Here is a 14,096-nt window from a genome sequence, read left to right as displayed (position 1 = left end):
GAGAAACAAAACCTCTGGAACATAATCATAAACCTCTGGCTTCCAGGAATACTTCCCGAGATCTGGAAGCTGGGAATTAGATCCAGTCCACTCAACAGAAATTCAGCAAGAAGAAACCCAGAAGTTTTTCTGTCCTCTTGGTTCCTTGTGTCTATACACAAATAAGCTACATAAAGATGCCCGAAGTCCTACAGACATAAATTCAAATAGCAAACTCTACAAGTCTGCCTTACATAATATTAGATTTCATTTGTCTGGCTATTCGGTTAGGACTGTGAAAGACAGATGGTCTATAGCTTAAAAAAGGTTTCAGGAACACATTTTAAATACACTGACAAAAATCCAGTCCACAGTGATCTATTTTGATTACATTCTGGGTAGTTTTTGTGTGTGTGATTAGTTTTCCACCTACAAAAATGCATTTTTCATTTTGTATTTCAGTTCAACAAAGAACTCAAACTCCAGCATTTTCCCCCTCAGTATAACCTTTGTCGCTTCTAACCCATAAAACTGGGGACGGGGGAGTACAACGTCTAGTACAATGTCCCCATCAGCATATCAGGCTCACAAAACCCCTTTACGTCTTTATAGTATGAATGCTAAAAGCATTGTTGAGCGTTTAGGATGACAGCGACGTTTTAAAAAACTCTTTAAAGCTGACAGAAGTACATTTCGTACTTCCTATCAATGTCTGAGGGAAGAAAGGAAATCACGCTAACAGTACTACTACAGTACTACTGCTTACAAATGCTTACAGACTATTCACTGCTGCAAATGTTTCATTTTTTTTTTGTAAGTTTAAATTATTCCTTGAAACATATACCCAGCAATGACCACATCACCATCTACATCTATTTTTAGAGCTACACTTCCTATTCTAAGCAACTCGCTAAAATCTTTCATGAATCACAACAGCAAAATACTAGTTAGAGGAGTTCTTACTGGATGAGTAAAGAGAAACAGAGAGAAAAGCACTCAATTACAATCAGATGAATTGGGGAAAATTAAGAGGAAATACTATTTTCTACAGTTTTTTTAATGTCATAAATAACCTAAATGGACGTGAATCAGGATTTAAAAAAGCCCACAATAAAGGATTACTGAAAACCAAGTGCAACTTATAATTTTATGTACCATTTACTAGAGCAGCATGGTAAGTATTAGGCTATTCTACTTTCCAAGTATATAAACAAACACAAAGTAATATCACAAACGTCCACACATATAAATATACAATTTAGGGAATTTTAAAAACTGCTATTCTCTAAGCAGTGCAAAGTTTTCCGTCTATTTAGTTATATATTTTGAAAGTAGCATTGTAAAATCAGTCTTGAATAATTCTGAAAATCCAGCAAACCTGTTACAGTACAACTCATCTAGTTCACCTTTAAAATGGCAAATGTAACAATTCCAGCAATTGGTCTTTTAAAAAAGAAAAATTCATATAGGATAACAAATGAAATTACAGCCACAGAGAAAAGGCTCTTCTAACTGAGTTCAGGTAAACTTGACTTTTCTGTATTCCACATTTCTGAGTTACAGAAATTGCTAACGTAATCTCACTGAAAATATTTAGGAAAACAAAAAACATTTTACAGAAGGATCCTTCCAGAATCTGTTATATGGAAATCAAAACCCTTAATAAAATAAAAAAGAACTATTACCAATGAATCAGAAATCAATATACTGAACAACACCATTCTTTCACAACTCTTAATGGGCCAGAAAAAGCATTAAGAGTTAATGATATTTAGACAGAAGATTAAGACAGCTGATCTACTAAACAACAAAGATTGCTGGAATGAACAAGGGAATTAGTTGTCAGGCAACAGCTGGTATTAAGTACAATAAACCGATCCCTGATACACAGATTGCTGTGAAAGCATAAGGAGGTGTCATTGTCTGCTTTCCCTCTTGTAATAGCTTCTCCCTTAAGCATCTGTTACTGTATTAAAATATACCTTCAATCTGACTTGTAATGGTCATTTTTGTGTTCTTACCACTTGAAATCATACTGTATGAGGGTCCTAATTGCAAGAATATAAATTGTTAACACACTGGGGATTAGTCAGGACTATATTCTGTTGTAAACTCTGCATTTTTTTGTGTGGCTGCCAAAAAAACACTTGTTTTTATTTTTTGAACTGAAACAGGAAAATCTGCCTATTCCATAAAGGAAATGAAAGATCACCTGCACACATCCATTGATTACATGGCCCTGAGCATCCCTATTACTTCAATCTCCTACTTTCCAAAACTCCTGTCTGAAGGACTGCACAAGAGACTCCTGTCAGTATCACGCCCACTCAATGGCAAAGCTGTTACTGAGCAATGCAAAGTACTTCCATCTTTTCCCATGTTACCCACAACACACCACTGTCCAACAGTAAAAGCTGGAAACCGCAAGTTTGTGATATACTTGTACCAAAACTTAGACAAATACTACTGGCAAGGGCTGCAATATTTTTGTCTTAAATCAAATAGTTACTTATGCTTTGTATGTTCTTTTGCTCACTCAGCTTGTAAATATTTAGGCCTGGACCCTGTAAAAACTCGCTTTTTTTTTTTTTTTTTTTTTAAATAGATCCACAAACTTCATTGGCACTACCTATGACAAAGTTAGGAACACACAGGTCTTTGGAAGATATGAGTCTAATTCATGACAGGAATATCTGATTTGAAGTGCAAATTACAAGAGTAAAATTTAAAGAACACATACCAGATGCCTTGGCTGATTACAAACAGAGTAACTTACCCTGATTTTTCTTTTTCTTCAGCATCTGCATTTACAGTAGGAACTTCCATTTCTTTAATCTTCTCCTCCTCTTTATCTTCTAGTTTGGTTTCATCTTCAGTTTTGATTACATTTAAGTCCTTTTCTTGATCAGGCTGAGTATACGCAGAATCTGGCAAAGTTTTTTTGTTTCCCTAGGATAACAAAACCTTTAGTTAACTTACAAGGTGAAATAAAAATACAAAGGATTTGAGAAAAGGCAGACAAAACATACTGAAGTTATATGAATAAAAAAATCTAGAGTTTAGGGCTTGTTCTAAAGTTACTGCACCTCCACTGTTTCTTCTTCTGAAAATCTCAAGCTAAACCTAACAGACTTCGAAGTTGTAGCCAGTGTCCTAGCCAGTTTTATCACAATGATATAGGCATTCAGCTCTTAGAACTGAACTGCAAAGCAATCCCTAAGATGAACACTTCACAGGGTATGATTCCACTTAGGATGCAGAGATATCAGTACTGGCCCACCTCACATTCACCCCAGAGTTAGTACCAGCAGACAGCCCGGGCTGGCTGCCCCTTACATGCAGAAGCAGTACATTCGTGTTGCACACTAACTCGAGGAGCCTACACTGCTTCCAGAGCAAACTGCTAAGCCTGCACAGCGCAGGACTTCAGCTTACCGCGCTGGACTTCCTTTGTGAAAACCACTGAGTTAACATTGGATTTTGAAAAGGCATAAACATCTGTGTCTCTGGACCACGGAACTACATTAGATTACTGTGCATATGATATGGTTCAGGTCTTTCTAGAGCTTCACTGCTTTCACTGGAGCAGAGAAGTAAAAGCAAGATTTACGAGGGCTTAAAAGCAAGGCTAAATGCAAAATAAAAGTATCAGCACCATATTTAGCCGTGAGCATGCATTACCCAGATCAGGATAAAGCTGCACACTAGTTAGTCTCCATTTGACCTGGGAGGCTCCCAAACAAGTGCAATGTTGCAGCTCCTTCCTACCAAGTCAGGCGTTTTGACATCATGATCCCCTAAAACAGACACCTAGAGATAAATATGGCTCAAACATGTTGTTCTAAATTAGGTTTACAGCATGTTTTTGTCTTGCTTTGAATCCATTATGGAAATTTCAATCTTGACATGAGTTCATGGTTATCAACACACCACCTGACTTTATAAACAGAACATAACATGATCATTAAAATATTTTACCAGAGCAGAGGGCTTATCATTTTCTTTACTTTCATTATCATTCTCAGCTATCTTTTTTTCTTCTTGTTGTACTATTGCTACTTCCTCCTGCTTGCGCTCCTCCTTATCCACTTTTATTTCTTTTACATCCTGCTCTGGTTCTTCACGCATCTTCAACTCTTTTTCTTTTTCACAGTCTTTACAAGGCTTGCTCGTCACTTTCTCTGGCAATGCCATTTGAAATTCAATGTTAGCTGATGTACAATACTCTTCAAAACCATAGAGATATCTAAAAGAAAAAAATTGCTTGTGATAAGCAAGTTTGTTTCAAGCAAGAACAGGCTACCTAGCAGAACCTAAACATGAACAGTATGTTTAAAGCCTCAAAAAGCGTACTTATAACCAAAAAGTTAAGGACTTTATATATATTACCACTACCACAGGATCACTTTAGTTCTTTCTAGTGCTGTTTTAGCACAAACTTCTTAGCTTTATTACTTACTTTTTGTATGCACATTTAACATTATATCCTGCAGCTGAATTCAATACAGGGATTCCAAGATCTTGATAAACTTGCTTCCATACTGCTCCACTTTCAATCTGTTAAAGAAAATGAAGTCATGGTTTTTGAATTAACTCACTGACACAAAAAAGACTAAGTTGACACAGTTTACAACTTTGGAAAATAACTCTAAGTAATTTCCTCTGATCTATAAAATTACTATTCATCACACACACAGTATTTCACTGTAATGCAAACTGTTGTCTAATGTAACTACTTCAAGCAATTTAGCATTTCTGCATTTCAGTAAGCCACAGCAGGCTTTCCTCTCCAGGTGGTAATAAAACAAAGGAAAAAAAAATACAAAGATCAGAAAAATCAGTACATCATTTTTGTTTTATATTTAAAGTAATTCTTAACTATCAGAGCTAGAATTTTAATTACATTGAAAAAGAAAAAATTCATCCAAAGCATTAACAAAACTCAGCCCTAGCAGTACTGCATCAGATACAGTAGCTACCAGTCTTTCATTGTGTCCTCAATACGCCCTTCAGTGTTGAAGCTTTGTGACAGTGTGATATGCTCATTTCTAACCGTCTGTGAAGGTAAAGCAGATGTACTACAACACCCAAGTACAATATCCTCTCTTGTGTATCAGAAAGGTGTCACTGCACCAACATACCTCCTCAACCCACAGGCTAAATTTATGGGAAGCAGTCCAAAGCAGCAACAGAATCTGCTTGGCCATGAATTCCATATGCTTCAATTACTGCTCCAAGACCAACCCCACCAATCCCAGTCAGCACATTCTTCTATATATTGCACAAAACAGATAGGAATTAAGGGCTTCACATCAGACCTTAAGATAGATTACTTGTCTTTGGGATTTTATTGAACAGTGACTCTTTTCACTTTCTGAGGTAACAACTTTATCAGACAAACATTTCTTGAAATTTCACAAAAGCACACATGCTGGCTGATTTTATGCAGCAATAATTAAACATGCTGAGTAGATGTGTAATTTATTTAGAATATAATTAGTTTCTGGTTCCTGTTAAAGCATGTTTTTCAGAGCTACAGGGTTCTTATGCAGCTGTAGTGTTCAACTTTCTTATGTCTAAAGGTCCTGTGTAAGATTCTTCTTTATCTCTACTTAAATAAGAATAAAAAGCATTCTCGGATTTTATGGCTCTGGAATACTCATCATGCTAATACTCACATTATCAAATCCTCCAAGCTTGTGTACAAGTCTGAATAATTTGAAGAGATTCAAATTTCTATATCCTAATACAGGTCGTTTGTTAATAGGAGTCCCTGTGAACAAAGACAGTTATTACAGTGTTTTGAAATCTCTTTTTCAGAATAACATGAAATCTAGATCATATGCACTACTACACTATCAAATACAGTATTGTAAACCCCTCCCTCTGACCACCTCATGCATCTGGTACTTTCTCTTCATGAAACTAAAACAACTCAAGAGTATTAAATAACGCATTTTCCCTGTAGTTTAGTAATGTAATTTCATTCATACATATGCATTCTTCCATACATTACTGAACACGCACAAATGATGCAACTTTTCTTGCTACCTATATTACACATATTTTTATTTCACCCACTGAAACAATTACATCTAAAAATACCAGTGTAGTCTCTTCACTACAATGAAAACAAATACCTCCCCAAGAACAAATCCCACAATGCTTCAAAGAGCTGAAACTTCTTATGCTACTGTACTAGCAGTAGCTACCACATTGTCATCTCTGTAAACAGTTCCTCAACTCATCTTCACATGTAATTAAAAAGATACTAATTTAACTAGTTATAATACTAATTTAAATATAAACACCTTCACCCCTGCCTCCACAGACAATGTACTTTTCTTGCAGTGTATAAATACCTGGTAAAGATTTAATATAATAAATGGCATTTGCTTTTAAAAACATTTCAATCTACCTTACTGATAATGTTCATGCATTTAAGTGATCAGGATTTACACAGGAAAACTACCACAAAGTAAATGCTTTTTTCCATGATCCTAAGAAGCAGGGGGAGGTGGTTAAATTTTATTTAAGTATTTTAAAGTTATTGAACTGAGCATATACATTAATATGACTGAGGTCATTAAATGTTTGATCATACTCACTATAAGTACACAATATAAAATATACTAGGATATATGAAGTACTATCCATTTATTTCTGAAAGCAGGAGTGACTGTATTTTAGAAGAGTCAAGTGACAGACTTATCTTTTAAATAGCGGGGAAGTCAGAAGTGATGAATACAGTCTTACTGTTTCCAAAACTGAACTGCAAAGCACTACTTGTTTTACAGACTCAATTCTTTAAAGTATTGCTAAGCAATACATTTATCTACAGGTTCTACAAGGCAAAGATTAAAATGCCCACCTCTGTCTTCCATGAACTTGTATAATTGCTGAAGAAAGTTCTCTCGTTCTTCGGGAAACGGCTCTATTTCCTCCTGTTTAAAGTAACGCACACAAGAAAATTATCACCATTTTTAGCTTCAGTCCTTCACTAAGAAACATAAGAAATTCTGATGACTAAGTTACTTCAAAACAATACGCCAAATATAAGTTGATTAATTTTTTGCATACTTTTTTAATACCACCTGTAAAGTTTCCAAAAATAACTAATCAAAGTTATTCTAAAAGTGAATCTAAAAGAAATTATTTTTCTTCAGTGTATTTTCATTCCATGTTTATCTTTTCCATTCTTCAACAGTCTCCTTGAACTAAATAGGAAAGCTTCTCCTACCCTGAAGCTAGGGTACAAAACATACTGTCTTCAAAGCTACAGGAAGACAGTTGAGAAATCAATAGAAACAGAATATCATTATTAAACACAACAGGCGAAAAAAAAAAGAAAAAAAAACAAAACCAAAACAAAAATGCAAAAACCCCAAACAAACAAACAAAACAAAACAAAAACAAACCCGCAAAGCCAAAAAACCCCACCACATCTGCTGAAGCTATATAATAGAAGAGACGGGTGGCTGAAACTAAGGTCAAGAAAGGCTACAACTATTACCAGTGAGATTTTTTTTTTTCTTATTCTATACTTCCCCTTCTCCATTAAAGGCACTTGGTGGACATAGAGCAAACAGGCAAAAAAATTAAGAACCAGTATTGACAGTATGCAGAAACAGCTGTCATTTAGGTATAATTATCAACAGAAATGCAGTGAAAATATTCCCACTGTCTTGCAAAGCCAATGCAAGACTTAAGTCTCTGAGAGGGGCATTACGTGATGAGCATCTATCTGATACCTAGTATACCAGCAGACCTCAGAGCAGGCTGTTTCAATGAGCAAGAAGGACAGGCTGAGTAGAGAACTGCAACCAGTACACTAAATACATCCTCGCAGGGTGGAGGCATCAGAAATCAGGCATCTCTAGCAATTCTTCACCGATAGGTATGAGGTGATGCTGCAGCCCTGCATCTAGTACAGACAAATGCCTGGTTCAGAATGTTCACATTTCATGGGCAAAGGTGGTAAAGGAAACACTGCCGGCAAGCAAAGGATTCATCTTGCACTCATAAAACTTGAATATGACCATAGAGAACAAATTACTCTACTGGAATCCATACGGTTTTGCAGTTTGTTTTTGGTTTAATCTCACATGACAGGTACTTGGAAAGGACTTTTACCCCCATGTGCTGCATCATGGCAAAGAGATCAGGAGCACCTACTTGGGTTTCTCATGTTCTTCACCAACAAGAGAACATCTGCCATAAGAAAATGGTCCCACAGAACACGGCAGGGGCAGGGGGGTAGGGGGACAGGCAGGGAGGAAGGCCACTGAACTACACTTTCAGGAAATCCAACAAAGCTTTTAAGAAGGAATGTATGCTTTTTAAATATTAGGGGAACTAAAGTAAAGTTGATGAAGAGGCTGAATAAAACACTGACACTCCTTTCTCACCATAAGATCCAATGCCTGAAGAGTACTCTTACATCTCAAACATGATAATCCACAGAGGTGCCAGAATGATAAGTGGACACTCCTCATTGTTTTTCCCAATAGAGACCAAACCAACTTTCTAAGAAAGTGTGCTAAGGGGGAAAGCTTAAGACCCTGCATGCCTCTGAAAAGCATTTTCACTTTCTCAGAATCTCTACAAAATCAGTACATATTATACTACAATAATAACATCTGTTAATAATATCTGAACATTTACAGAATCTCTTAAATAACTCTGAAGTTAGATGACAAAGTTTCCTAGATAATGGTTTGAAGCAGGCATGTCATACCCTGTCATCTTTGCTTATTACTAAGTTAGACAACCATAGTGCTAGCAGGTTACTCTGCAGTCTCTAATTAGTCTCTGTCCATGTCACAAAAGGTAAAAGAAAGCGGCTTATATGTACAATAATGAAATCTAGAAAAACAGTAACATGCTTTTTGCAACACACAAAATTCACACAGTATTATAGCCCAGCGCTAGAAGAGAGGGTCTTTGTAAACTCTTCTACCTACCCATCAGGTTTAGCAAAGGAAAGGAACGCTGTTTTCCAGTCTCTTCCATTTGGAAAAAAAAAAAAAGCAACTAATCTTCTCTTCTTAGAAGTAGAGAGGATTTGCATGTTAACTCCTACCTATATAGGATAGGAGGAACTATGTATCTATATAGATATATTATAAGAGCATCTATATATGTGCGTGAATATACATATAGAGAGAGGATAGGAGCATCTATATATGAAGCCTGCAGTGACATATCTAAGAGCTTTTTTTTTTTCTTTGGCTCTGGTTCATGGGTACCAGGACTACATGGATGGCCAGAGGGCTACCAGTGAGAATTTTTCATGTTCTGGGAAGCACTAGAACAATCTGCAGGTGGATAACAAAGTCCCAAGAGCAGGCCCACAGGTCCTGTTTGACAAGAGGTGCTGCTTGATAGCCAGGAGGTTACAGGCACAAACTAATTAAAAAGGAGAAAAAGGGAAAAAAAAAGAGGGGGGGGTCTGCAGAAACTGCTCAAATGCAGGCGGAGAGAAGGCACATGTGCCATTGACCACAGAGAAGAGAGAAGAATAAGAAAAAAGAAAACATTTGCCTCTCTTTTAGAAACTTCCTGGTACAGCAGGTGACAAACATTGGATACTGGAGAAGAAATCACAAGAGATGTCAACAGTAAATCCCAAAATATTTGCCTGAGATGAGTTGTTCATGTCTAGCACATAGAAAGATTAGCTCATACAATATCATATGCAACTAAGAGGAGCTAGAGAGAAGGTGTACAAAGGGTACAAGGTCAAATATTTACAAACACTATAGCTAAAGACTGTGAATTTTTCACCTAAAAGTAGTGAGGAAATGATCATTATATAAAGATTGTGGGTCAACCTGCACAGGTACAAACCTATCTACATGCATTATGCCTATGGCTGGACATGAACCTGCTCTGAAAGTTCATGAATCATGCTGAGCCCAAGGAAGTACTCCTTGCTTCTCAAAATACTAAGCAGAGCATAGCCCCTTGCAAACTGGTCTTTATAACTTTTGAACAGAGCTGGATCATCTCCTGTGAGCTTGAAGAGGCAGAATGAACTCATGAGCATGGAGAGGTGGTGAAGCTTTTACTTCACACCTTTGCAGTCTCCCAAGAAATCTTAAAGAAATAAATCAATAAAAGATGGAACACTATATTCTGGTATACCAGAGCCACAATCTCCAGGGAGGTTGAGAGGAAGACTGTAACAACCATTTAAGACCCAAACCAGTTCAGTTTCTCCTTTACAATTCCACTATTGATGGGAATTTCAGTCTACTGCATTACTGGCAGTTGCATAACACATTAGAGAACAGCTCTCAAACCCTAGTGAGAGAAAAAGTGATGATGGGCAGATACAGATTTTCAGTACCAGAAGAAGGTACATAGGAAGTAAAAGATTCAAAAGCCCCTCTTTTCAGTTCCTTCCACTAATTTTCTTCTTTCCTCTTGTCTTCATTTTTTTCTGGACAGGAGACTGGGAGGAAAGAACAGATAATTAGAAAACCAAGCATGAGGTAGGACTCCGTACTTCCAGGATAAAAGAGAAAAGAAAGGTGGAAGAGGAGTGCATGGCCTTGTAGTGAAGCAATTCTTCAGTAGACCAGGATCAGAGGTACAATAACTCAGGTTTCTTCGTAATTATCTAAAGGTTTCAAAATCTCTCACCTGTCACCACTCCAAAAGCAGTCAACTCCATTTTCTACAGCTAGAAGCAGGGAAAGAACAGTGCAAGCTACCTGCAATATCTGCTTTACAAAAGGATCTACAGCTGTAGGCCTTGCATAGCAATTTTCGGTCAGGAAAGGGTAAGGTAGAAGGGAAAGGAAGACCGGGTCACAAAGACACAAGGGAGGAGGAGGCAACAGCAGGGCCATGCCAGCCTAGTTTTGTTTATTTTTCAAACATGTCAAGAACACAGGTCAGTAACAGCTTAAGAGCTGCCTCCTCAGATGGAGCTGCTGTGTAAACGGTAACAAACTTCCCTGTGGCTTGGAATGTGCGGTAAGTCACAGGTACGTACTGGGGTAACAGCTCTATAGCCAGGAGAAAAGTTTATCATCATTTATGTGAGCAGCTATTTATAGTAGCATGATTTTAGCTTGCACAGAACTCACTCCATAGCCACAAAGGGGAAAATAAATGAACACTGGTAAAATATACAATAAAGCTATGGAGGGAAACCACACCCTTCTGCAACACACTGCATTATTACAGAAGAGCAACCAACTGTGTATTTGGAGGGAGAGTGAACTAGAAACTGGAAACCCATCTGGGCCATGACTGACATTATAGCCCAGGAATTAGTATCACCCTAAGAAACCTGAAGTTCTACATCCATGAAAAACAACTCCTTTGCCTTCCAATACTGAAACAGCATGTGCAAACAAAAGGCCAGTCTGGATTTACATACAGTTGCAAGACATAATTGCTGATGTTTTCAAAGCAAACAGAAAGATATCTTTGTTTTGAAGTTATCAAAAATAATTTAAGCACCACATATCCTTTATCATAAACAACTTAAATATTTTTTTTTAGCTACACAGATCTTCCCAGTTAGAAGACAGCCAGACTTTTAACAGCTAGCAGGTAAGTTCTATTTGGAAATACATATAAGCAAAGGGAACCTTTTTTCTTTTAGAAAAAACAATACGCATGGGAGAGCAAACACCAATATCTACCCTTCTTCATACTGCTCAGTCCCTAGTAGGTACTGCAACCACTTCTGCCACTCCATTAAGATCAGCATGTGAAAGATTGTACAACAGGATCTTCCTTTGAGTTTTAATTTCTATTTTTCCTTAGTCCCTAATGACTCAGTCTTTTGCCTACCTGTTTTTTGTTTAGTGACTCAAAGGTATTTGTTAGATTTTCAAGTTGATACTTTCACATTAACTGATCTTTGTTGAACAAAGATTTTGAAAGCTGAGGCAATAATGTTGCCTATGTTAACATGTTAAATGTTCCCAAATGTTAAACAGACCTACTTAAATATTAGTCTTGCTAATTTTTATCAGCTGTGTATCTATGCCCTTTACTAACTTCACTTGCCTCTTCCTCACTGCTGTTATCCTCTTTTTCTTTTTCATCCTCTTCTTCTTCTTCAGCTTCACTGCTGGAGCTATCTTCTTTCAATTCTGTTTTCCAGTTACTAGGAACAGTTCTGTTTTTACAGAATTCAAGGGCTTGGTCAAAAGCTGTAAAAGGACCAGCATTTGTTAGCACTGCAGGAAGTATCAGTTTGACCACATCTTTTAACAAAAAAAGTGGAGGGGGAGAAGGAGGAATGACTGCTAATTAACAATCCAACCCCCAAATTCAAAGAACCTCAACAACAACCCCGTGTTATCCATCCTTATTTGTCTTACCCAGCCAAACTGGCCTAGGGTTCTCTGCACATCAAATTATTCAGAGCTATTATTAGGATTATTACCATGTTAGTGTCTACAGACAGAAATAAGGATCTTCTGCATTAAGGCATATATGAAAATTTAATTGAGAGAACCCCTATTCCAACAGGTTTACATGTAGTTTACTGTGGTTTACATATACTGAACAGGGAGTAGAAGGAGGAAGAAATAAGCACAAGATAATTCTAAGAGTTTGATCACACAAACTTAAAACTTTCAAACGAATCTGCAATTCCAGCCTCTTGACAGTGCATAAAGGCAACTTATAACTATTGGGGTACTATGGTGAGAGTAACTCTATGAAGGTCTAACACAAAAGGCTGAATACTAAATAACCTATAAAGCCAGTGTGCACTGTAGATTATATCCTGTGTTTGGCATGTCTACATTTAAAACAAGTGTGGTAGAATGGGGCTTTTTTGTTTGGGTTTTTTTTGGGGGGTTGGTTTTCTTTGGGGTTTTTTCCTGGTTTTGTGTTGTTTTTTTTAAAAAAAAAAAAAGTTCCTCTAGATTTTCAGAGGTGTTCTCCTTCAATAGATTATGTGATAGGAAAAGATCTTGTATTTGAGCATTTTTAAGACATGAACCAATCTACCATAAATTTGGTTCAATTCACATAAAGTAAATACATACACATGTGTTTTCTCATAAAAAGTTATTTTTACCTTGTTTTAACAAAGCGTCAGGCTTTGGTGAAGTTTCACTAATCTCCCGAACATCTTTTCTTGGCACAGAAACACTAGATAATTTAGAAAGTGTTAAAAAAAATATTTTAAAGCTAAATTAACAGTGTAATACAGAGATATCACTAAGACTATAACACACATATTAAACATACATAAGAAGCATACAAAGCATATCTTGACAACTCTATAGTGTTAGTCTGGTACGGTATTAATCAGTTAGTGGATTAAAACCAAAACTTCTACATAAGTTTGGTTAGACCATCCATATGCACTCACTGCATATTAAAGAAAGCATTCTCTTCCAGTAAGAGGTAGTTTTTGGAATCTCCCAAATATATACTACTTAACAGAAACCTCATGTTAATTTAGCAAGTAACTACTCACCCACAAACAACAAAACCTTAACTTGCTTAAAACATAAATATTAGTATAAATTGTCTATATTAAATACAAGACTTCCAAATTCAAAGAACAAAGCACTTTTTAATTTCTGCTATGGGAGTATGTGCTTGTGTGCACATATGCTTATGTGTATTTCTCCAGTGACATGCATTGATGCTTGAATAACTATCAAATGGTAAAGCGATAGCCTAGACTTAGTAATTAAACCATAATGAAACTGTTACTTTCTGCAAAAGCATTCTGTTAAATTGAACCAAGCACAATAAATAGCTGCAACTTTTAAAACAAAAACTAAAACGTAGAAAAAAGAATTCTATTGTCATCCATCAACTCCCCTCCCCGACCAACAGGAGTTTAAGAACACAAAGTTTCTTATTCTATTGTAAATACCATACAGCCTGGTTTTCTAGGTTTCTCTATTTTCTTTCCTACTTTGAGTAGTATTACAGCTCTTTTCAAAGAGCATGATAATATTCAGTTGTAGTCTAGACTGAGATAAACATATGCCTTACTACCTCAAAAACAGGGAAGAGAATTTCTGTGTGTTCGTGTGGCGTATGTGTGTGCATGCACACACCCCCACCCACCCCCTTCTGTAGCTGGAAAACCTTACGGCCACATCTGTAAAAGCAGCGCTCTA

The 14,096-nt window shown here is 36.7% G+C and overlaps 1 protein-coding gene across 2 annotated transcripts in view; it reads right to left on the bottom strand.

Moving 5' to 3' along the window:
* Positions 1-14,096, bottom strand: part of ARID4B (AT-rich interaction domain 4B) — a 99,059-nt gene that overhangs the window by 30,438 nt on the left and 54,525 nt on the right. For both annotated transcript variants that reach the window (XM_068403649.1, XM_068403656.1), the window contains 7 exons: positions 13,034-13,107; positions 12,010-12,155; positions 6,851-6,923; positions 5,658-5,752; positions 4,439-4,536; positions 3,958-4,225; positions 2,756-2,928 (listed from right to left, as the gene is read on the bottom strand). In XM_068403649.1, the coding sequence (XP_068259750.1) occupies positions 2,756-2,928; positions 3,958-4,225; positions 4,439-4,536; positions 5,658-5,752; positions 6,851-6,923; positions 12,010-12,155; positions 13,034-13,107 (927 nt within the window). The remainder of the gene's footprint in view (positions 1-2,755; positions 2,929-3,957; positions 4,226-4,438; positions 4,537-5,657; positions 5,753-6,850; positions 6,924-12,009; positions 12,156-13,033; positions 13,108-14,096) is intronic.

Source organism: Nyctibius grandis, chromosome 1 (assembly GCF_013368605.1).
Source record: "Nyctibius grandis isolate bNycGra1 chromosome 1, bNycGra1.pri, whole genome shotgun sequence".
NCBI classification, from domain to species: domain Eukaryota; kingdom Metazoa; phylum Chordata; class Aves; order Nyctibiiformes; family Nyctibiidae; genus Nyctibius; species Nyctibius grandis.
The sequence above is the reverse complement of the archived record's forward strand: the minus strand, read 5'-3'. Positions and strand labels throughout refer to the sequence as shown.